Source organism: Pteropus alecto, unplaced genomic scaffold (assembly GCF_000325575.1).
Source record: "Pteropus alecto unplaced genomic scaffold, ASM32557v1 scaffold206, whole genome shotgun sequence".
Taxonomy (NCBI): domain Eukaryota; kingdom Metazoa; phylum Chordata; class Mammalia; order Chiroptera; family Pteropodidae; genus Pteropus; species Pteropus alecto.
In genome coordinates this window covers 4,849,214-4,873,785 of record NW_006438906.1, presented here as the reverse complement: position 1 = coordinate 4,873,785, position 24,572 = coordinate 4,849,214, and the positions used below count along the sequence as shown (strand labels likewise).

Here is a 24,572-nt window from a genome sequence, read left to right as displayed (position 1 = left end):
CAAGTATCATTTAAAATATACCCAGTCCCTTTCAATTTGGGATGGAAGTAGCCCCATGCTTTCGTTTCTTCTCATTTATATGCTAAGAAGGACTAAAATCATCACTCTGGCTACCAATTTTAGACCTAATCTTACCATGTAAATATCTGAATAGATGAAAAAAAGGGTATCATTTATTCAGTCTACAAGAAAATAATTTAAAGTAAATTCCTAGCTTGTTCACACAGCAGACTCTCCAGCAGCTTTATACGAACACAGATCTGGAAGATTCTGATCCAGGAGGTCTAAAGTTAAATGGATTTTTAACAAACCTGGCATGTACTCGGATGCAGCTTATTGAGCCTGGTCTCAGGGCTGAAGTTTGAGAATCTACTGATTTGGAATACAAAAGCAGACTAAAGCCAGGAAATACGTGCTCTCATAATAAGCACACAGGTAACTGTGTTCCCTCTGCACTTCAGTTTTCCTAAGGTAGAAATGAGACGACCAAACTCTTACTTCCCCAAACTATCTTATGAAAATGTTAAAACACAAAACTGCCTCGGAAATCTTCAATAACTCTTTCTACTATAACGCATACAACCAATTAATACTAATCACTATATGTTTAAAGCTTAAAAAAAAAAACCGTGCAACATGAAAAAGTACTTCATAAAAGCTACCTGTCACACACACACAAAAGCACAAAGATTAACAGCGTAAAAAATGGTTTCGTTATTCAAATAAGTGAGTTATATAAACATACCTCCTACTCCAGGCCCCAAACTTGGTGCAGTAGAACTCTGCCCAGCAGTGCCACTGGCTGCACCACCACCAGTGCCCCCTACAGCATTGGTGGTACCGCTGGAAGATGATGAACTCTGGGAAGCCTGTGGAGCCCACGGATTGGGTAATGGGTCTCTATTTTCTGTACGGGAAGGCTGACTACCTTCACCCGAGGATGTATTGCTCACTAAGGAAGCAAATGGATTACCACCAAACTGTAATAAAAGACACAAAAATCATAAAATAAGCTTTTAAGTAACAGATATGAAACTTTCTTTAATGAAAATCTCATTCTGTTTATATAAGTAGCCCTCAAACACACACATATTTGTGTTAAAACAGGAGCTATCCCTTAGCCTGAGTTTTGGAGCCAAAGCTATCACCTGTTCTTGTGCAGCACTCAGCATCGGTTCCTGAATATCCGTGTACATGCGCCGTAAAGCATTGTATCCCCCTGGGATGCTTTCCAGGTTGCTCAGGGCACGGTCCTGGTTTCTCATCATTTCCTGCATCATTGCTGGATTCCTGGCAAGTTCCAATGTCTAGGGGAAAGATTTCATGAAAAAAAATAATAAGGGGGCCATTAAAAAAAGGGGGGCACTGAAATACACATAAATTGCTTAGGCTATTAACTTCCACAGTTAATTTTATAAAGTCCTCTAATTCTATGAATTATCAGTCTTCAATATTTAAATCAAAAAATTATTTTAAATAATTGCTATTGGATTTCATTTCAAAAAGCACGCTAACATTTAAATAATAACAATAAAGCAGCACTTTTTTATAAGTGAATGCCAATCTCCTAAACGGGGCTGTTTCTTAAATCTGCAAAATAACTGTTTAAAAGATCTTTAAAATACAGCAGAAAATTCAAAGTTCAAATAGTCCAAATTAGTACTTTGTTGAGTCTTCCTGAACAAAAATTAGGATTTCCTTTTTCAGCATAGCCATACATATAGACAAGCTCTTTTGGAATAAAAAAAATTGAATAATAAAGTATATAATTTTTTAGCTAAATAAACTGGAGGAACATTCCACATACTTGTCTCATAATATCTGGATTATTCAGCATATGACTAATTTCTGGATTTCTCTGTATCAACTGCTGCATTTGTGGATTGGCCATAATTAACTGTCTCATCAGGTCAGGATTTGAAAGCATGCTCTGGACAAAAGGATTCTCCATGATCTGGACCATCATTTCAGGATTGGACATAAGTTGCCGCTGCATTTGGCTTTGTAGTTCAGAGAAGTTGGTAGTATTCAAACCCAAGCTACTCAGACCTGCAAGTCCTCCAAGGCCACCTAAGAGAATACAGGGAAAAAGAAACATAAATGAAAGTCAAAAATTTTATCATTAACATGTATGTGCTAAAATGTGAAGATGCAAAAATATTAAGTGAATCAATAGTCCATTATAGAAAACTGTTTTAAAGCAAAAGTAGAATTCCTATTACTTATATAAATACATGTATAATTTCTATAATTTAAATGAGCCAAAAATTAGCCAATATTCACTCTAATATTTAGGTTTAAGTAATAAAACCACCAAATATATATTTATTATGTGTGGTATAATACAAAAATATATAGCCATGTGCCACATTACTGATGTTTTGTATATGGACCACATATACGATGTTGGTCCCCTAAGATTATAATGAAGCTGAAAAATTCATATCACCACCAATCTTCAAGAAGGAGAAGAGAAGGGACTAGAATTGAGCTCTATAAAATCTCTTGAGCAATGAGATTTAGAGAGCTTCTGTGTCGATGAACACATCTAGATGCTATGAGGGCGACATGCCCAGAGAGGGCATGGAAGCTCTGCACTCACCCCACCCGTATATCTTGCTCTATGCTTCTCTTCCATTTGACTAATTCTGTTTTATAATAAACTGGTAAACATAAGTGTATTCCTGAGTTTTGTGAGCCATTCTAGCAAATTATCAAACCTGGGGAGGGTGTCGTGGAAACCCCCAATTTATAGCCTACTAGTCAGAAGCAGAGGCAGCCTGGGACTTGGACTGTTATCTGAAGTAGGGGGCAGTCTTGGGGACTGAGCTCTTTAAATTATGGGATCTGACACTAACTCCAGGTAGTTAGTATCAGAACTGAACTACTGGACACCCAAGTAGTGCTGAAAAATTACTTGGTACCAGAGATATACCCCACAATATGCCTGCTAAAGGAAGAAAGAAATGAAAATATGCACTGGCTTATACTTCTAATAATGTCTTTGAAGAAGGCTAGTTTTAGTTTAGCTATCCACCTATAAACTCTGCTTAAAGCAGAGCTGCTACCAATCAAGGAGAGAAAAAGCCAGGACATTACAATGGAATGAAATCATGGAGAAACTTCAAAGATCCAAGAGGATGATTAAGTGTTTATCATAAAACACTTACTTCGTAAAATTACATAACCAACCCAATGCACTTTTTATATATGACAGGGACATGTTGAGAATAAGGTGACAAGACACAAGAACTACACCCTCAGAACTCAACCCAGTAGAAAAACAAGAAAAACAAATGCAGAATAAGTACTTCAACAGATAGTCACAGGATATTATGGTAATAGAGTAGTACCTAAGTGGGATGAATGGCCGCTTTCCCTAAAGATGATATTTAATGAGTCTGGAGAATAAGCTGGCAAGGAGAAGTGGGGAATGTGGGAGATGATTTAATACTAGGCACAACAAACATATAAAAAGCATAGAGATAAATGTAAGTATAGATGTATTCTTGAAACTGTAAAAAATTAAATATGACTGGAATGAAAAACAGTGCTCACTAACATTCCATGTTTAGCCTTAAATTTCTTTTGCATTCGGATAGGCCCATGTGACTAGTTATGACCAAAGGACTGCAAGAAATGATAGGTGTCACTTCTGGCCAAAGCACAGAAGGTCCAGCTTGAGACTTTTCCATGTCTCTTGCCATGTTCCAAGCAATGCAGCTACAAGACAGCAGAATTCTGTTAGCTTGTGTCTTTGAGGACTATGTAGACAGGGGCCTGTGAAAAGGATGTAGCATGAAGGAAAGCTTTAGGGCAAGAAATTAAGCTTTGTGGTAATAAGCCACTGAGTTTGAGTTTATCCATTAACACAAGATAGCCTATCCTGACTAATAATGTAGCTGCTGAGATGTGGTAAGAAATGAGGAGGGAGAGGTAGACAAGGGCTAAAATCACAGTCTTAAAAGATTTTAAGCAGAACAGTCACTCAAGATGTTCTTATTCTAATAGCAGTGTGGAAATGACCCAGACAGTACAGATTTAAAAAGCTGAGGACCTGCATCAAGGAAGTAGGAATAATTATACGGGGTGGGAGAGAGAAATTTGATGAGCAAGAGTTAGTGGTTTGAGGGGCAAGCTGATGAGTATTTGCTTTCTGAAGAGACACATACAGCACTTAGAAAACATCAGGAAATATTAAAGAGAGCTGAAAACAAGGCATGGCATTCAGAAGTGACATGGGTTGAGGTACAGATTTGAGAGCCACTAAGATACGCAATAGGGATAAGGTCACTCACAAAAAATAAATAGAGAGTAAAAGAGAAGAAAAGACAATGCAGAACTCTGGGGAACAATACCAACATAAGTAACAGAAAGAAAAGAGACCTATAAATGAGACAGGAAAAAAAGGGTCAGAAAATAAACCAAAAAAAAAAAAAAACAGTAACAAGAGTTAAAGGAAGAAAATTTGAAGGTGAGACTGGTTCATATTAAGAGAAATTAATTCAAAATCTAAAAAGTGTCTGCTAAATTTGGCAAACTTAGAGGTCAAATTAGGGAATTTTCAGCGACATGATGGAACAAAAATTAGGGCAGAGCAAACTCAGTGAAAGGGAAATACAGAGAATGCCTTTTCCAGGTAGCTGAAAAGGGAAGCAAAAGAAAGATTCTGTGGCTTTTACACATGGGATAGACCTTAACATGAGAAAAGGCAGCAAAATGATAACATGAATATATAGAGTAAATGGAGTAACTGATAGGAAGGGGTGGGAATGAGACTAGAAATTAAGGGATTAGGGAGCTGTATGACCACAGACAAATTAACTAAAAAGCCTCTGGGTTTTAATTTCTTTGCCTATAAAATGAGGAAGTGAGGAGATGTATAGCTCAGCAATATCTTACTTGGATCTGAACACTACACAATTTCATCCTAATCTCTTTAGATTGTTCATGTTAATAATTTTGCCATCTAAAACTCATCTTCCTAAACCAAGAGACACATATAATCTAAGATCATTTCAGAAAAAGCAGCAAACATTTTTTACAAAGCAAATGTGAGTTCACGCCATGTCTATTATGTGCCATACTTGGCACAAATCTAAATTACTAAAGCTTTTTCTAAAAGTGATAAAAAGTATGATCCTTGATATGCGAAAATTCTACGTATAAAAAAGTGTCATTTCAAGGTACTATACTTGTCAACTTAAGAACTGAAAGAAGCATTAAGCCATGTATCTACCTAGTTCAACCTTTTTTAGCATCATCAAAGTACTATTTTCCCCTACAAAACCTTCCACAGAACCTCAGTATATAAAACTAATATAAGAAAAAAGTGGTTTTGCCTGGTGCAGGAAATCCCTTACCACTGGACTTGCTCCCGGGCCCCATCCCTTTTTGTGTGTGCAGAACAATTAGAGAATCACTAATGTAGTCCAATCCCTTCATTTTACAAGTGAGAAAATTATATTCAGGGTCTTAGCTTATGATCAACAATTAGCCATCTTCCTTAGATTCAATTATGTGGTGGTTAAATTAAACACATACACACTCTCTTTCACTATTAAAAAGAAATGTGTCATTCTGACCATTTAACAAATGTTTATGTAAGCTAACCAAGCACATCTGTATTCCCAAAAACTTCGTTAATACCTACAACAATTATAGAAGTAAGCTATAAAAGTTTCTGTTGTTAAAATGACTTAATGTTTAACTCTGTCGTTTTATCAAAACTACACAAAGGAGGAGGAAATTTTTCTTCAATCCCTATAAAAATAACTAAAGACACTTACCTAAGCCAAAAGGGTTGCTAGTGGCAGAACCAGATGTGGAGTTACTATTAGGAGCTGAAGATGCGGTAACATTGCTTCCACTGGTATTTGTTTGCTGGGCTGAATGATCCTGAGGCCTATGGGAATAATTAAATCATGGTGTAAACAGTGGAATTATTTTTAAAAGGACCTCTGAAATTCTGATACCCAGAAATAAAGTATAAGTTTTCAGACCAACTCAAATTATCACAAATACCTTGAGATAACTAAGTATTAGGAACACAAATATAAAAAAATATAGTAAAATCTTACAAAAAACAAACTATACTTCAACCGCCCCACCTCATGTATAATGTACATAAATATTTTATTTAATCATACAGATTATGTGAGAGAGTGCGGTCACTCACAGAGGGGAATCAATGACCCATCACACCCAAAACCTTAACTATATAAAGCAACTTTTTATCTACCGCCTTCTAAGTTCTTAAGGGTTGGAGGCAGTTTTACTCAGACTCTTGAAATTATTAAAAGTAAAAAATAAAAAGAGAGTTCACCAAAAGAAGGCTGAGAAATCAATACAAGTAATTACTGGTTATTACTTAATACTAAGCAAAAACTTTTATTAGAAACCTCTCCTACCTGATACCAGTTAAGAGTTCTGAATCTCACTCACTTCTTCTTTCACTGACTCTAAGATGCAAATTTTTTTCATTTTAACGTATCTAAAATCAGGATCTGTCTTACAACTGTTGACAACCAGGCATCAATTGTAGTCTATGTAACGTCAACTGAGTAACTCAGTGTTTACCATATGAAGTGTATCCAGAAAGACTACACTATTAATTGGTACTAAAATGAAGTTATTGTGTACATAAAAAAAGAAATAGGAATCGAGGAATGAATTTTATATCTGTGAAGCAAATATCTGCTGTTGGGGAAAATCAGCATAAAAATTTGCAGAAAGAGTACCATTCAATGGCTTGAGAAAATACTACAGCGCTCTTTTAAGAAATGCTGCATCACCAATTGTATTAAGAGTACAGTTTTACCCCATATAGAAAAATACGGACATGGATAACTAAGTCAAAAGTTGATTCGAAAGACACAGACTCAAAATGAAAGTGGAAGGAAGACCTTAACCAATTTATTTCATTTATTTTATTGTATGTCTGCACAAGAGTGATATACCACCTTATCCAAAAAAGTCTAAAGGAATTCTTTCACTAAGTATAAAAATAAAAATTTTAAGTGAAAAGAAAATATGTCTACTTAATTGGCAGTTGTTTATTCTTAATAATATACAAAATAAAAGTGCCTTTTAAAAACTGGTGGTGTCTTAAATTTATTAAAATATGGTTACAGATTTGTAACCAGATTTGTAATGCCAAAGAGATGAGTTACTCCTGACCTTTTACCAAAAATCTCCCTAAAACAAAAGGCATACCTAAAAACATATTAACTTGCTTGTTCTGTAATTCAAAAAATTTAGATATAACAATACTGATGAACCTTCTAAAATAGGAATGTGTAACCATTAGTATTACTGAATTACATTGGCATTTTAAAAATATTTGTTACAACAGCAACAAATGATTTTTAATCCATTTAAATATTAATGACAGAGAAAGCCTTTAAAAGCAAAAATTTTTATTTTTAAAGAGAAATATAATCACTTACCCGTGGTTTAAAGCTATACATCTTCTAAAAACATACCTGTTTTGCGTTTTGATGACAAGGTGAACAGTAAGTCCATCATGAATTCCATGCTGACTCAAAGTATCTTGATCTTTTAAAATTTTTCCAGCAAATATCAACACAAGTTGGTCGGTATGTGATTTGAAGCGTTTAGAGATTTCTTCCTTGAACTAAATTAGATAAAAAGAAAATACATATGTATTACAGGAGTTTGCATAGCACCATCTAATTTCTAAAATAAATACCTCAAAGAAGCTATAGATATTGCAACAATTCAAATGATACAAAGATGCATCTTTTCTGTATCTTGATCTTAGTGGGAAGTATTACCACTTCATCTTCAACAGCAAAGTTTTTATTACAGGTGCACATATCCTACATTCAATCTTCTGCTAAGGCCTAACAATTCATTTCTTTGCATCAATGGTACTAAATGTAGTTCAAGGCACATCTAGCTCCTACCAAGTTTACAATAACCAAATCTCAAATTTCTATCTCCAGTCCTGTTCCTTTCTAGTTGAATGTGTGTATATATGTATGCATACACACACATACATATACATTAGCCAATATACAGCATACAGCTGAATATACAGCATCAGCTGAATATATATTCTTGGCCTATTATATTGATTTTCTTCCTCACCTCTTTCATTCAACATTTATCAGCAAGCAGGATTAGCAAGATGCAAAAACATGAAGCAAAAATCTTTCCCTGAAGGAGAACGAGCCAATGAAAGAGTCAATCAGTAAACCACAAAGGGTAGTTTGAGAAAGTTTTCCAGTGAAAACTAAATATAGATTAGGAAGTAGCCAGGGAAACCTGAAGAAAAGCATAAGAGAATAACATGCAAAACCAAACAAACAAGACAAAAGAACATCATACTATAAAGAAAAGCTTACTTACTCTATGCTAAGTGTTTCAGTGTTTCAAGTGTTTCTCAAACCTTTATCAAAAATCAGACCTGTATGCTTAGGCTTTACTCCCACTGTCCAAATCAGGAAACCTCAGGGTGGGCCAAGGAATCTACATTAATAGACTACTTTAGGGCATCAGTCTAAATTCAGAAAAGAATCACATCTTAAACCATTTTATGTATGCCTTACAGAAGTGGGTGTCACAGTAAGTAGAAAGACATATTAAATGATATCTAAGATTTTATAAAATCTGTGGGAGTGGGGAAGGGGAGATATAGAGGAACATAAAACAAGATAGGCCACATGTCAATCATTGTTGAAAATGAGAGGGGTACGAAAGTTCATTATGCTTTACCTTTGTGTATGAATGAAGTTTTCCGTAATCAAGTTACAACACTCAATGTAAGCAACTGTTTTGTTAAAATAATCATAAAGATAATGCAAAATTATACTGCAGTAAATATTTTGAAGCTTTTCCAACTCAACTTTTCCTCCTTTATCTGAAATTATGATAGATAAACCCTTTTATCTAAGATAAGCAACATCCAAGTAACTAAATAAATCTTCAAAGAACACCATTTGCATAACATTCCATATAGACAAACACATCAATCATAATTTAACCATTCTATTATCTGACATCTCATTTCTCCCTTTGGTAGCTATTAGAAATATTAGTAATATAATGAGCAGAAGACATGGTTTTGTAAAAATTAAATGAGAATGTACATAAAATGCAAGCATCAGGCACACAAATGGTGGTCAATAAATAGTAGCTACTACTATGCCAACTCTCTTAATCCTCAATAACACAAAAAAGATGGTTTTTAATCCTATTTCTGACACTGAAACAGAGATTCAATATGTCCCTTTTCTCTCATAGTGACACAACTAATAAACTGCTGGTAGGATTCAAACCTAGGTCTGATCTACCCAAACTGACTACCGTCTATTCCATGTGTAAAATGAGAGTAATCTAGATTTGTGTTTCTTAACTTTAAACTAAAAAATCCTTTCCAGAATCCTTGATATCCCTCATATGTCATATAACATATAACACTCAGCATAATGTCTTCAATGTTCATCCATGTTGTAGTATCAATATACATCATTCCTTCTTATGGCTAAATATTCCATTGTGTGGATATACACATTGTTTATGCATTCATCCATTGACGGGCAGACATCTGGGTTGTTTCCATCTTTGGGCTACTGTGAATAATACTGCTATAAACAATCCTGTACAAGTTTTTATGTGGATGTATGTTTTCATTTCTCTTAGGTATATATGCAGATATAGAACTACTGGATCATATGTTAATTCTTGGTTTAACCAGTTCAAGAACCACCAGTGTTATTCTAAGTGGCTGTACCATTGTACAGTGCCACCAGCAGCATATTAAGGGTTCCAATTTCTCCATATCCTCACCAATACTTGTTATCATCTGACATTATTGTCATTCTAGTGAGTGTGAAGTGGTTTTGATTTACAGTGCCCCCAACAGTTAATGATGTTGAGCATCTTTTCATGTGCTTATTTGTATTTCTTCTTTGGGGAACTATTTGTTCAGATCTTTTCCCCATTTTTCATTTGGGTTATTTATCTTCATTATTGAGTTGTAAAAATTCCTTATATAATGTTCTTGATACAAGTCTATTACAGACATGATTTGCAAAAAGAAATGTTTTAAGGCTAAACTCAGACAACAGGACAAATTGAGACCTTTCAGTCTCAATGGGAACAAAACTTTGAAGCTGGACATGAGATGGACACATGGTCAATCAATTTAGCAGACCCAAGAGAACTGAATCCTAAACTGGCAATGCAGAAAGCTAAAAGCTAATTCAATCCCCAGAATCTGCAGAATTCCCGTAAGACTCAATACTGGTAAGGGGATACGAAGTGTCTAAGAAGGATCATTTGAAAGTCTAAAAAGGAAACACAACCTCACTGGAACTAAACAACCAACTGATCTTCTACAAACCCAACAAAAGACTACGAGCCTTTTTTTCCTCTGAAAAGGGAACAGAGGATCTTACTAAAGAACACACCAAGTACACTGAAAGAAGGAGAAAATACTAAAAACAGAAAATTAAATAAACACAAACCTACTAGATGCTGAGCCTTTCCCCTGCTTCACACCATACCAATCAAACAGAATTCTGGCAGCTGGGCTTTCAACATCTAGGCAGAAGATTATAATATACAGTGTCCCAAAAGAATATAACCAGCCTAAAAGAAAAAGATACGGGATGTTTAAGAGCTTTCCCCAATTAGTCACCCTAGAGCAGAGGTTCTCAACAGGGGTGGGGGCCTCTATCCACCCCAGGGAGTATTTGGCAATGTCTGAAGACATTTCTGATTGTCACAATCGGGGTGAGTACCACTGGCATCTGGTGGGCAGACCAGAAATGCTGCTAAACATCCTACAATGCACGTGACAGCCCCAACAATGAAGAATTATCCAACTCAAAATGTCAATGGCTAGATTGAGAAAGCTGTACTTCTCAAAATGCTGTCTCCTGATGAGCAACATTCACTATTACCAGGTTAACGTGGTAGAAATGCAAATTCTCAGGCCCTACCCTGGATCAACCAAATCAAACACTCTAGTGATGGGGCCCAGCAATCTATGGTTTAATAAACTTCGCTCAGTGATTCTTATACACGCTAAAGCTTAAGAACCTCTAGGTCTAAGGCCTGCTCTAGGTCTAACAACAATTTTTTAAATGTAGGTGATAAAGGAACAGAAGTGATATCAAAAGGGTACAAGAACAAAATACAAAAGAAAAGTGTCCTCAACAAATAAATTACTAAGGAGGAAAAAAGCCAAGTGAAATCGGTAGAGGAAATGAAACTTTTTCAAGTACAAGTGGAACACTCACCAAAACAGACCATAAACTGGGTCATTAAAGCAAACCTTAGAAATCTGAAATAACTGAAGTCAGATAAGTATATTCTCTAGTAATAATGGGATTAAGCTAGAAATCGATAACAAAAAGGTAACTCAAAAATCCCCAAGTTAAACAAATACTTCTAAATAATTAATGGGTCAAAGGAGAAATCTTGGGGAGAAATCAGAAAATATATTCAACTGAACAGAAACGAAGCTACAATATTCAAAATTTGAGAGATGAAGCTAAAACAATGCCTAAGGAAATTTATGGCATTAAAGGTTTATATTTAAGAAGGAAGGTCGAAACTCAGTAATCTAAGTTTTAGCCTTTAGAAACTAGAAAAAGAACAAATGAAACCCAAACAAGGAAATAAAAATAAGCACAAGTCGACAGAATAAAAACAGAAAAACAAAAGAAAAATCTTTTAAAATATCAGTAAAACTGATAAAATGCCACCTAGTTTGACCAAGAAAAAACATAGAAGACATAAATTACCATCAGGAACAACAGAAGGGAATGACTACAAACCTCATAAACATTAAAAGGATAAGGGAAACTAACACAAATATTTGACAACTTTGAGTGAAATGGATAATTCCTTGAAAGACTGAAGCTATGAGAACTTATTCAACCTCTTCTGAAAGAAGAGGGAACACTTCTCAATTCATTTCATGAGGCCAATATTATCCTGAAACCAAAACTAGAAAAAACAAGTACAAGAAAACTACTGACCAACACTCCTCATGAACAGATGCTGAAATACTCCAAATACTAGCAAATCAAATCCATAAGTACAGAAACAAGAATAATTCTTAATGACCAAGTGGGCTTTATCCTGAGAGTGTGAAGCTAAGTCACCACTGAAAATTAATCAATGTAATTCATTTATATTAACAGATAACAGAATAGCCACACTTTTACCAATAAATAATAAAGTATTTGACAGCATTCATTCATGACAAAACTCTAAGTAAATTAAGAATAAAAGGGAACTACCTAGACTTGAGAAAGTGCATCTACAAAATATCTACAGTAAACATCAAACTCAATGGCGAACACTGAATGCTTTCCCTCAGGAACAAAAGCAAGGATGTCCACTCTTGCCACTCTATTTAACATCATACTTCAAGTCCTAGCCAATGCAAATATCCCTGGTATTTGTGTGGGTGGGTGTGTGTGTGTGTGTGTGTGCGCGTGTGCGCGCGCATGCGGAGGGGGAGGAGAGGCATACTTAATTTAAAAGAAGAAAAAAGAAACAAGAAATTTATCAATCCTTTTCAATGTATTAACCTCATTTGCATCCCACTTAAAAAAAAAAAAATACCTTTCAAGAGAATCAGAAGACAAGCCAGACTGGGAGAAAATATATTTATAAGACACATCTGATAAAGGACTGCTATCCAAAATGTACAAAGAACTCATTAAAACTCAACAGTAAGAGACTGAACAACCTGATTTAAAAATAAGCAAAAAATTTTGAAACCTCACCAAAAAAGATATGCAGATGGCAGATTAAGCATATGTGGAGTACAAAATGCTCTACCTCATATGCCACCAGGGGACTGCTAATTAAAACGAGGTACCACTATACACTTATTAGAATAGCCAATTTAAAATATGCACAACAATAAAAAAAAATAATAAAATAAAATAAAATAAAATATGCACAACACCAAATGCTGGCAAGGATGTGGAGCAACAGGAACTCTCATTCACTGTTGATGAGAATGCAAAATGGTATAGTAACTTTTGGAACATAGTTTGACAGTTTATTACAAAACTAAACATACTCTTACCATTTGTTACAGTAATCACACTCCTTGTTATTTATTTACCCATAGGAATTGAAATTTCATGTCCACAAAGAAACCTGTACAGAGATTATAGCAATTTTATTCATTAACTGTCCAAACTTGGAAGCAACCGAGATGTTCCTTAGTAGCTGAATGGATAAATTAACTGTGGTACATTCAGACAGTGGAATATTATTTAGTGCTAAAAAGAAATAAGTTATCGAACCATGAAAAGACATGGAAGAATCTTAAATGTGTATTACTAAGTCAAAGAAGCCAATCTGAAAAGGCTACATACTGTATGATTCCAACTGCATGACATTCTAGAAAAAGCAAAACTATGTACAGTAAAATGATCAGTGATTGCCAAGGGTTAGGGAAGGAGGGATGACTAGATTTTGTGAAATGATGATGTATCAACATAGGTCCATCAACTGCAACAAATGTACTCTTCTAGGGTGGGATGTTGATGGTGGGGAAGAGCTGAAGGAATGGGAACTCTGTACTTCTCCTCAAACTGCTGTGAATCTAAAACTGCTCAAAAAAAATAAAGTATTTTTTAAAGTAAGAATATATAATAATAAATACACAGTATCATGCTAAAAAAATCATTTTGAGATGGGAAATTCTGAACTGTTGAAATTAAAAAATTATTAATCTGTAAAGCAAGATAATGTAGTTTTTTTTTTTTTTTTTAAATCGTGTCTTTTAGAGAGACATGATTAAATATTAAGGGAAGAAATAATATAATGCATGAGATCAAAATAACAGAGAAAAGGGAGGAGCCTTAAAGGAAAGTATACCTGAAGCATGAACTGCTTGGTATTGTATGAGAAGCTCCACCTCAACATATTGGATTTGGGTTCAGGAAACTAATAGACAAATCAAAGTCCTGACAGACCTGTAAGAAATCCCTTTCTCTCACAGAATTATAGCACTGTTGGAAATTATCATTGATACTTGGTTCTGAAGAGTGCCTAAAGCAAATTCAAGCTGGAGTTTATAGCTCTTAATGGTAAAAATTAGAAAGCATTGTATTAAAGATGGTGATAGGATATAGCTGTATTAGTACTGTACAAAGAAAAATTGTATGATATGACTACCAATTTTAATTTAGTTCTTATAAATCTTAAATTTTAAACTTAGGTATTAGAGCCACTCCTAAATAGAAAGCTAAAGTAAAACTGATTTATTCTGAGTAAATTATCCAAAACCTGAAACAAACTAGCAAAAACCAAGAGACTAACAACTCTAAACACAGCTGCCAGCCAATCCATTTGAAACAAAAGTGAATTAATCTTAATTTTAATTGTACCATATCAAGTAGATATGGTATATTTTTCCGAATATGCTGTATTTTAGCAAAGTTTAATCCAAGTATGATCAATTTAAACAATGTCATGTTTTTGTAGGAGGGCCAAAAATTCTGCACATACCTCAGGTATCCTTAAATTTCTATTCTGCACCCTAAAAAAGGGTAGAGGGAAATAGTTTGTTTATAACAACTTCAAAATTTCTAATAATTTTCTCTAACATCTGAACTTTACAACTATGTGTTTTATTTACTACACTTTTATTGAGTACATTAAGAAAATATTAGAAGCCAAGTAGTATTGACATGGAAAAAAAACTGAATTAACAATCTTAAAAAGTCTCAAAGCTGGTTTAGACAGAGGCAATTCACAGATAATAATCTAATGAAGCAGATATATCACGTTAACTATGTTGCCAGTAGGCTCAGTGTTTAGAATAAAGCACTTTGCCCAAAGTCAGATCTCTCAAATTCCAAGGTTCACATTCTCTCCAAAGTGACACATTGCAATACTTAACTATCATACTTTTCCCCCTTTCTTGAAATACTAATAAAAAAAAAAAATACAGTTAGTAAACAATTGTGGAACAAGTTAGTTCTACATATGCCAATACGGAAAGACCACAAAGATATAAGGAAAATGAGAGCAAGGTAAAAAAAGGTGTGGGTAATGATCCCATCTGCTTAACAGGAATAAACAGAAAACTATATACAAGCACACAGATAGACAGACACTTTTCTGGACAGAATCATAGATAAACTTACATTATATCTGGGTGGGTACACTTTTTATTTCATACTTTTCTACATCATTCGAATTTTCTAATCTTAAAGTAACAGCATGCATACATAATGTATTACATTTTTCTTTGCATTCTATATTATTAAAAACTAGTAATAGCCACCGGAGAGCTTTAAAGGCTAAAAAATATTTAACAAAAACCACAGGAAAAAAATTATACACAATAGAAATCTGTATAGCGGCTGCTAAACCAGTAAACCAAGCAGTCTACTTAGAGAACATCAAACTAATTCATAATGGCATAAATTTACCTGGAAAAACCATAGTTCAGATATTTTGGTAATGAAAATATTTTCCCAAATAGAGCCACATAGATATACATGTTATTCAGACCAATAATGGACTTTTTGTATGTTAACCCAATACCTTTAGTCTCTAAAAAAAAAACTCCCAATCTTAATTTAATGAGATTCTTTTTTTATCCTGGAAGTTGCTTGCATGGAAAAACTGAAATAATGCTGTTTACACATTCAATTACACAAAGAATAAATATCACATTTTTCTCAGTAAATCACAATGTTAAAATATTTCAAAATAAGAACAGAATATTGTAAATAAACCTTTAAAACACTATTTGTTCCTTCACTCAATAAATACTTGCATTATTCGGCATGTGCCAAACACAGTGCTGGCACTATGGGATTAAGAGGTCAGCAAAAAAGCTCCTACCCTTATATATTCTTACAGTATGAGGTGGGGAGGATGAAGTCCATATAATAACAAAATGGTATGAGATAATAATTGTTGACCTATTTAGATTGGTGAGTTCAATTACCCTTCAATGAACAAACATTTAAATAAATTTAAAGGCTAAAAAGCCAGCCAGAGAAAAATTAGGGCAGCTTGTAGCAGTGGTTAGGTATGAGCTCAAAAGTTAGTCACTGGATTTGAATCCACTATTTAATACGTGTATGAATCTGATATTATTGTCTTTGTTCCTTCATTTTAAAAAATGGATACTAATAGTATTTCCATTATAAAGTTGTAAAACTTTATTTTAAAAAAGGGATACTACATTATGCCTCAATAAGCCTAGAATAAATACTAGCTATTGTTATTGCCATTAGCAGTATCTGCAAAGGCCCAGAGGCGGAAAGAGCTAGTGAGTGGTATTTGAGGGGAAAGACATATAAATGGCTGAAATGCAGTGACCAAAGGGGGAGAGAAAAGTAAGTCTATTAACTGTGCTATTTCAGTAGTCCTGGCATATGTGGCTACTGAGCACTTAAAATGTGCCTAGTCCAAATCGAGATGTGCTATAAAATACACACGGGATTTTGAGGACTTAGTATAAAAGGGCAAAACATCTCAATTTTTAAATATCAAGTATATGCTGAAGTGATTACTGGATTAAAATATTATTAAAATTTTACAGTAGCCAAAGGGTAGAAGCAACCTAAGTGGCCATCAATAAATAAATGTAAACAAAATGGAGTATATACATACAATGGAATAACATTCAGCCTTAAAAAGAAAGGAAATTCTGACACATGCTACAACATAGATGAACCCTGAGGACATCACATACTAAGTGAAATTAGCCAATTACAAAAGGACAAATACTTATGATTTCACTTTTATGAGATACCTAGAGAAGTTATTCATAGAGACAGAACGTTAGAACTGTTGTTGCCAGGGGAGTAGGAGAGGGTTATTGTTTAATAGATACAGGGTTTCAGTTTTGCCAGATGAAAAGAGTTCTGTAGATGGATGGTGGTAATGGCTGCATAGCAGTGTGAATGTATTTAATGTCGATGAACTGTGTACACTTAAAAATAGTTAAGATGGTAAATTTTACATTACATGTATCTTACCACAACAAAAAAATTAATCTCACTTAAAAAATTTTTAAGTGGCTATGAGCAAATTGAAATCACATATATGGCTTGCATTATATTTCTATTGGACAGCAGTGTAATTAAATCACGGTAAAATACTCCAATGAGAAAGAAGGGTTTTGAGGAATGGTGTGACAAGATCTAGAACAGTAAGCCCTAACCCCCTAAGGCAGGGGTCAGCAAACTTTCTATAAAGGGCTACATCTAAATATTCGCAGCTCTGGGGCCATATGGTCTGCTCTGAAAGCAGCCATAGATAACACATAAGTAAATGGGACAAATGTGCCATGCCCGCTTACTTATGTACGATCATAAGTAAAACACGAATCTGTAGTGTTTGCTGACCCCTGCCTTAAGGTATCCACCGTAAAGAACGACTCCTACTGGCTCTGACTGCTTAATTTTCAGGAATTTTGTGTGCCAGTTTAATACTGGTAGCTTAAAATCTGCCACGGTGAGAGTACTTACACCAAAGAAATCAGCAAACACTACAAATCGGTGTTTTTCTTGAGGAACTGAAACGTTTACCGCACGCCACTGACTAGATACATGTAAAGAATTAACTTCTCTCTTACGCACTTAAAATGATAGTTGTAAACCATCTCTGAGAAAAATGGATAGTCATTTAAATCATTTTGTGTTCTATGGTTCACAGGAAGATCCTCAAAGAAGAAAGTATGCTCTAGAAGAATTATGTTCCAGCAACCAGAAGCAAGAGTGACTGTCCTGAGGCAGTCAAGAGTTGTGCTTGGAAAGTGGTGAACTAAGGGGGGAGCGTTCAAAACTATACTGAGAGGAAGGCAAAAAAGCCATGAAATTATGTATATACTACACTCGGCAAAATCTCAGCGATTGTAGTTATTATTAAATACATATTATTGTGAATAATGGTGTAGATTCATGTTAATATTTACTGAGCCCATACTATGTGCTAGGCTCTAGTAACAATGGTGAGCGATTACAGATCCTCTCTAGCATAAGAAATAAGCATTAATCAAATAATCACATAAATACAGAATTTAAATAGTGATTACTTATGACAAAAACAGGTTACTATGAGAAAATACAACAGGGGAATCTCAATCTACTCTGGACAATCAGGGATAGTTCTTTGAGGAAGTTGCCTCTGCACTGAGATTTAAGAGAGAACGGAATGGGCAAAGAGTGGGAGGTATTCCAAGTAGCAATAACAAACTGCACAAGTCCTATAGCAGGAAAAAAAAAAAAAAAAATGTAATAAAAGGTCAAGAAACTAAAAAGTCAGTAAGGCAAGAGGCAAGTAACCAAGGAGGAAAGAAGGCATCAGAATGGAGAGGTAGGCTGGAACCATATCACGCAGGGCCTCACAGGCCATGTTAGTCTAAGATCAATGGGGAGCCATTAGTTTTACCTAGTGGGTAGCATGATCTGATTAACATTTTTCAGAGATTATTCTAGGAATGAATGGGGGTGGGGGGGGTACAGAAAAGTGGAGAGACTGACCAGTAGACTACTATAGTTTCAAGGCCTTTTAATTAATCTATTAATACTCCACTGCAGCAATTTTTGGTCTCAGGACACCAGTCATTTATAAATTTGAAATCCCATAGAGTTTTTTATGTAGGTTATAGCTACTGATATAGCTACATTAGAAATTAAAACTAAGCAATCTTCTAAAATATTCATTTTAAAATAACTCATATAAAAGACATTCTTACGAAAAATAACTATATTTTTCTCAATGTGAAGAGCAATGTTTAAATTTTTCCAAATCATTTGAATTTTCACACCTGTTGTGATATCCTACATCTTACAGCTTCTGGAAAAGTATGTTGTACATTTCTGAGAATTAGATTAAAAAACACAAATAGCTCAGAATTATTGTGAAAATAGTTTTGATCTCATGGCCCTCCTAAAAGGGTCTTAAGCACCCCAAACCACAGTGAGAACTGCTGCCTGAGTAACAGAAAGCCAAGCAATCACAATGAGATATCACTTCACAGCAACTAGGAAGGATATAACCAAAGACAGACAATAACAAGTGTTGTGGACAATATGGAGTAAGTGGAATCCTCATGCACTGCTGGTGGGAATAGAAAATGGTACATTGCTTTAGAAAATAGTTTGGCAATTCCTCAAAACATAGAGCTACCACATGACCCAGTAATTCTAGTCATAGGTATACAAATTTTGAAAACATACATCCCCACAAAAACTTGTATGAGTATTCAGAGGCATTATTCGTAATCGTCAAAAAGTAGAAACCGCCCAAATGTCCATCAAACGATGGAGAAAAAAAATGTGATATATGTCCATACAATGGAATATTATCCAGCAATAAAAAGTACTGCTACAGGCCACAGCATGGATAAACCTTGAAAACATTATGCTAAGTGAAAGAAACCGGTCACAAGTTTTCAAAATCTGGTGTGTATTTTACACTTATAGCACATTTCAAATTATTCCAATCACATTGTAAGTGCTCAATAGTCAGATGTGGCTGCTGGTACCAAAGTGGACAAAGCAGTCCTAGATCCACACTACAATGTCAAATGATGCTTGTGATAATGACCCTGAGGCACTGCAATTTCCCCTATCAAGAAAGGCTCAATTCTAGTCTATACAATATTTATGTTATATTAGGTACATTAACTTTTCTATAAGTTTCAAGTGGAGAAGATGTTTTCTAAAACTAAAATACATGTTGCCTGAGTATTTGAGCTAACTATAGTTCAAAATTTTATACTATAATCTAGAGGACTACAAAATCCAAGAAAAAGCTTGTCGGAAGCTATATGGGAGCTCCCTTTCGTTCTCTGCACTAATTTTAATCTAACTCACACGCACAAACACACACACCATTCTTTTGGATTTCATCTTGCTTACTGACACTTAGAAATCCTCATTATCCAATAATAGATAATGAATAAATAAAACACAATCTCATACACAGGGACTTTGTACCACTATGCATTTTTCTACTCTATTTATGTTATGAAAATCCCTACTAATGAAACCACCTTGGGTCATACGTGAAGTTTATATTCTAACCACCCTTACAGAGAAATTTAAACATTACTGATCTTGAGTGCTCCATGAAAAATAAATTTCACTTTAATTTCATAAAAGCAAACTTTATTAGCAATCTTGAACAAGTAACATTTGTTAAACAATTGTATTAAGGTACCCACCCTGTTTATGCCTGTTAGTTAGTTACATACTCAAACAGAAACAGAGGGGGGAAGGAAATTATCATCTTACAACTTACTTTACAACTGACCCAAGAGGTTTTAAACACAATTTCATCCAATCAGAACATATTCATATAACTATTTCAGTAAAATGTATTAAAAGAAATTATATTACATAGGAACACTTATTGAAAGATATTTTAAATTATAGAAAATCAGATCTGCCTGATAGAAAATCTAAGCCTTCAATATTATTCGTTTTGTATGTCTCTTGCTTTTCCTCTTTACTTCCAACATTATATAAGAATTTTCAGGACCAAATACTTCCCAATTTTTTACTAAACATTTTTAGGGGGCTCTCAACATCATTAAGTGTTTTAACAACAAATTTGAATCTTCAAATTAATTTAAATCTATCAAATCACTTAAGTAGATTATTACTAGAAAATGACAGATTGTTTTTCTTGTGCTTCAAGTAGAATTTTATGAATCATCTAAAATCTGCTTTTTTATGCTTGCATATTTTCCTGTATGTGCATCCCTTAACAGAGCCCATAGATATTTCAACTTGTCTTCAGGTTCTCAGGGCAGTGGTGAGCTACAATTTTTATATTTTCTGCTTCAACAGAAAACTCCCATAGAATTTTCAAATTCTAATCTTACCATCACAAAAAGTTGAAAAAAAATTTCTAGTATAATATCATAAAATTGATCCAAATGAAAATTTTTATTTATAAAATATTGAATCTTTAATCTTTTACAGTAAAATGATCATGACAATCAAAACGGTGGAGATCTGAACTAGGACTCCTAGAAAGAAGACCTAAAGGCTTCAAAAGTTAGTATGTCTACACACTCACTAGCATAGCTAAAACAAAAAAGAATGACACTATCAAATGTTGGCAGGAATGTAGAGCAACAGGAACTCCCATGCACTGTAGGGTGGGATTATAAAATAATGCAAACATAGTTTCTCGTAAAACATACAGCTACCATATGATCCAGTCATTCCACTTCTAAGTATTTAACATGAGAAATACTTTTGCCAAAAAAAAAAAAGACGACTTGTACAAGAATTTTCATAGCAACTAACTGGAAACTGTGCAGGTGACCTCAACAGAAAAATGAATAAATTATGGTATATTCATACAATGGAAAACAACACAGCAATAAAAAAGAAACTACTGATACACACAAGAATAAATCTCAAAAACATTATGCTAAGTGAAAAAAAGCCTTACATACTATATAATCCCACTTATGTGACCTTCTAGAGTAGGCAAAACCAAACCATGGTGAAAAAAATCCTAACAGTGGTTGACGGAGGGGAGTGACTGAACTGACTTGGTAACAGGTAACTTTCTAGTTAATAAAGTTCTACACGGGAGTTTTGTGGAAATTCAAAGAATGGCAACCATGTACATTTTTCATTGCATGTCAAACTTATCTAAAAAGAAAAAAGTTAAAAAAAATGAACTCAGGTTAATGATATGCAAATGACTTAAGTGCCTTTTAAGGGTAACATGAACTAATATTTGCAACTTTGAAATCTAAAAAATATAATGGACTAATAAATGATAGTGTGAGAGCAAATATAGCAAAATGCTAATTTTACGTAATGACACATGGGTGTTCACTGTCTAATTCTTTCAACTTTCCTGTACGTTGTAAAATGTAAAAATGTTAAGAATTTTCCTAGGAAAATTGAGACAAAAAAGTAAGTTGATTTAGTACGTAGTAAAGTTTCTCTTACTTGATGCTACAAGCTCTACTTAATGGTTCACAAAACACGCCACCTTTTGGAACTATATAAACCAATACCCCAATCATTTACTATCCATGGGGAAACACAGGTACGTTTCAGGGTTTGTTGTTTCCTCATAAACTCTTCATATTGTTTGAGATCGTCAGAAATCCATTCGGTAATTATGGAAAAGTCTGGGACGTATTCAACAATAGACTAAAACGATTTAATTCTTCAAGGTTTCTAATTAACTGTAAAATGTGTGTTCCTTAACAAATTTTAGATTATAAATTATTTGGTACATTCTCCATTAACTCCAGATTTGTTCTTTTACTCGAATGCAACCGCTAGTATCTGAATAAGGCAGCTAACGTCCCTTTGAAATCAAACAAAAACCTACCCAAACGACTGGCATCTAAGAGATGATAGACCAAAAAGAGCAAGTTATCAATGAAAGTCATCCACATTTTCCCGTAAGCCCAATACTATTACCTAAGATGTGGCTAAAAGCAATTTCTACGTCATAGTTAATCTTTAAAAAAATAAATTTTAAGCATGGTAAGTATTTCAGCAGTCAACACACACGTGCTCTTCACCGCAAAATCTACCTTAACCCGCAGGCAGGCAAAACAATGAGCACCCTCCGCCCCCACCCCCACCCATTTTTTATTCAGGAGACAAAACCACAGACTAGGCTAAAGCGAACCCTCGTCCCAGCCCAGCCTCCACCCCGCCCAGAGCCAAGCGGAGGGTCCCAGTCCTTTGTGCGGAGCAGCAGGGAGGCGGCTGGGGGCGGGGAGCTGGGAAAGGAGGCTGAGGGTCCGTGAACGCCAGAGCAAGGAGGCGGCGCGGAGGGAAGCGGCGTCGGCGCGTCCCACAAACAGGCCGCGCGGCCCCGCCACAAACCTCTGCGGTATCCCAAGGAGCAAACCCACGAACTTGGGTGTGATCTAATTTGGGATGAGCCTCGAGAGAATGGCCGAGAGCAACTCCGGGGACGATCCCCTCCCAGGCCCTTGCAAAGCCGTCTCCTCCCGCTGCGGACAGAGGTCCTGCCGCCACCCCCACCCGGGCCTGAGCGCAGGGCGGCCCTCACCTGCTGGACGGAGCTATTCTCGGGCACGGCGAACTCCTCCTTCTCTTTTGGGGTCTTCACGGTGACTTTCATGATCTTAGGCTCCGCGGAGGCAGCGGCCGCGGGGGCGCCGGCACCTTCGGTTGTGGCGGTGCTGTCCTGGGAGCTCGGAGGGCCACCGCTTTCACCACTATCGGCCATGGCGGCGGCGGTGACTCAGTAGCGAGCAGACGAGCGAGACGGAGCCAGGAGACGCCACAGCCCGCTGGCCCGGGCAATAGAGAATGCAGGACGCGCCGCCTCAGTGGTAACGGGCGCAGAGCCGCCCTGGCGGGCGAGGGGCTGCGGAGCTGAGCGTGGGCTCCGGCGCAGGCCCGGGTCGGGCGCTCGGCAGCCACCGTGTGTTCAGACGCCGCTGGGTCGCAGCGACATCCGCAGCCGCCGCCGCTTCCTCCTCCCCACCCCTCCCCCCACGTCCCTCCGCCGGCGCCGCGCGGGGCACGCCGGGTAACGCGGCTGGCGGCGTCGCCGAGTCATGCCCGGCGGGCGCCGCTTCCAGCTCTGGGTGCTTTGTTCCCCCTCTTCTGTTCCATGGCTCAAAGTGTAGGCGCAGCCGGAGTGAAGGACTAAAAACAGAGTGGGGCGGGAGAGATCAATTCATTTTCCACTCCTTACACCAAAAGGATTCGCGCGTTCCGGGAGGCACTGTCACGGCGCACGGGGATGACGTTACGGTTAGAGAAATTACTAGAAGGGAGGGCTCGACCAGTGCGCCCCGCGGCCGCGCCTGCGCGCTGGTAGTCCATGTAGTTTTCCCCACCCCTTTACGTCATACACCGCGCCGCCGCGCTCGCCTGGCCTGGCCGCCTTTGAGATAACCCACCGGGGCGGTCGTATGTAATAAATGCTTGAGAAGTGTTTTGTTATTTTAATCTGCTTAATTTTTGTCTACGTGGAAGATTTCAAATGCTCGATCTTGCTGCCCTGTGCGTGGGAGTTGGAAGCTAAGTTTCTGGAGGAAAGATTAGCATAAGGAAAGGAAAATGAAGACGTCTGTAACCATCCTTTGCAATCCTGCGAAGTCATTGCTCGATGGCCAGGGCTTCCGGCCCTCGGCCCTGGGCCCTCGGGTCATCCCGGTGTGCTCAGTGATCAAGCCACCTCTGGTGACTGTTGCGTCCGCTCCCGCTATGACAGCCCTGTGCGAGCAGTCCCCGAATTTTCTGTAAACACTGTCCCCCAAAATGTCTGGGGCAGAAACAGTACCCACCCAACTGGACAGTTTAATGTAGCTGAGGTGTTCCATTTTCTATTCTACCAAATTAAGTTACTGCTCTTTCAGAATTTAGGTAGCATTAAAGGTAATTATTCAAAAATTATTTTCAATGTAATATAGGTATAAAAAAGAGACGAAGTTATTTTCCCCTTGAGAATTCTAAATTTAAAATGACCTGATTGTTAGCCTTTAAAGATGACTTTCAAGGAATGTACAACCCAAGACATTAACTTTAGTAATCAGTGTTACACAAACGTAAACCCTGACAGCCCACTGTGAT

At 36.3% G+C, this 24,572-nt stretch overlaps 1 protein-coding gene across 4 annotated transcripts in view; it reads right to left on the bottom strand.

Annotated features, from left to right (window-relative positions):
* The window catches only part of UBQLN1 (ubiquilin 1), a 40,756-nt gene extending 16,994 nt beyond the window's left edge, over positions 1–23,762 (bottom strand). For 2 of the 4 annotated variants that reach the window (XM_006916097.3, XM_006916095.3), the window contains exons 1-6: positions 23,038–23,760; positions 7,485–7,636; positions 5,790–5,905; positions 1,808–2,070; positions 1,149–1,307; positions 746–980 (exon numbers count right to left, since the gene is read on the bottom strand). In XM_006916097.3, the coding sequence (XP_006916159.1) occupies positions 746–980; positions 1,149–1,307; positions 1,808–2,070; positions 5,790–5,905; positions 7,485–7,636; positions 23,038–23,217 (1,105 nt within the window). In that variant the 5' untranslated portion in view covers positions 23,218–23,760. Of the gene's footprint in view, positions 1–745; positions 981–1,148; positions 1,308–1,807; positions 2,071–5,789; positions 5,906–7,484; positions 7,637–23,037 lie in introns of all 4 variants that reach the window. The other 2 variants (XM_006916096.3, XM_006916098.3) reach the window with 2 other exon arrangements.
* Positions 23,763–24,572: the final 810 nt, after the last annotated feature.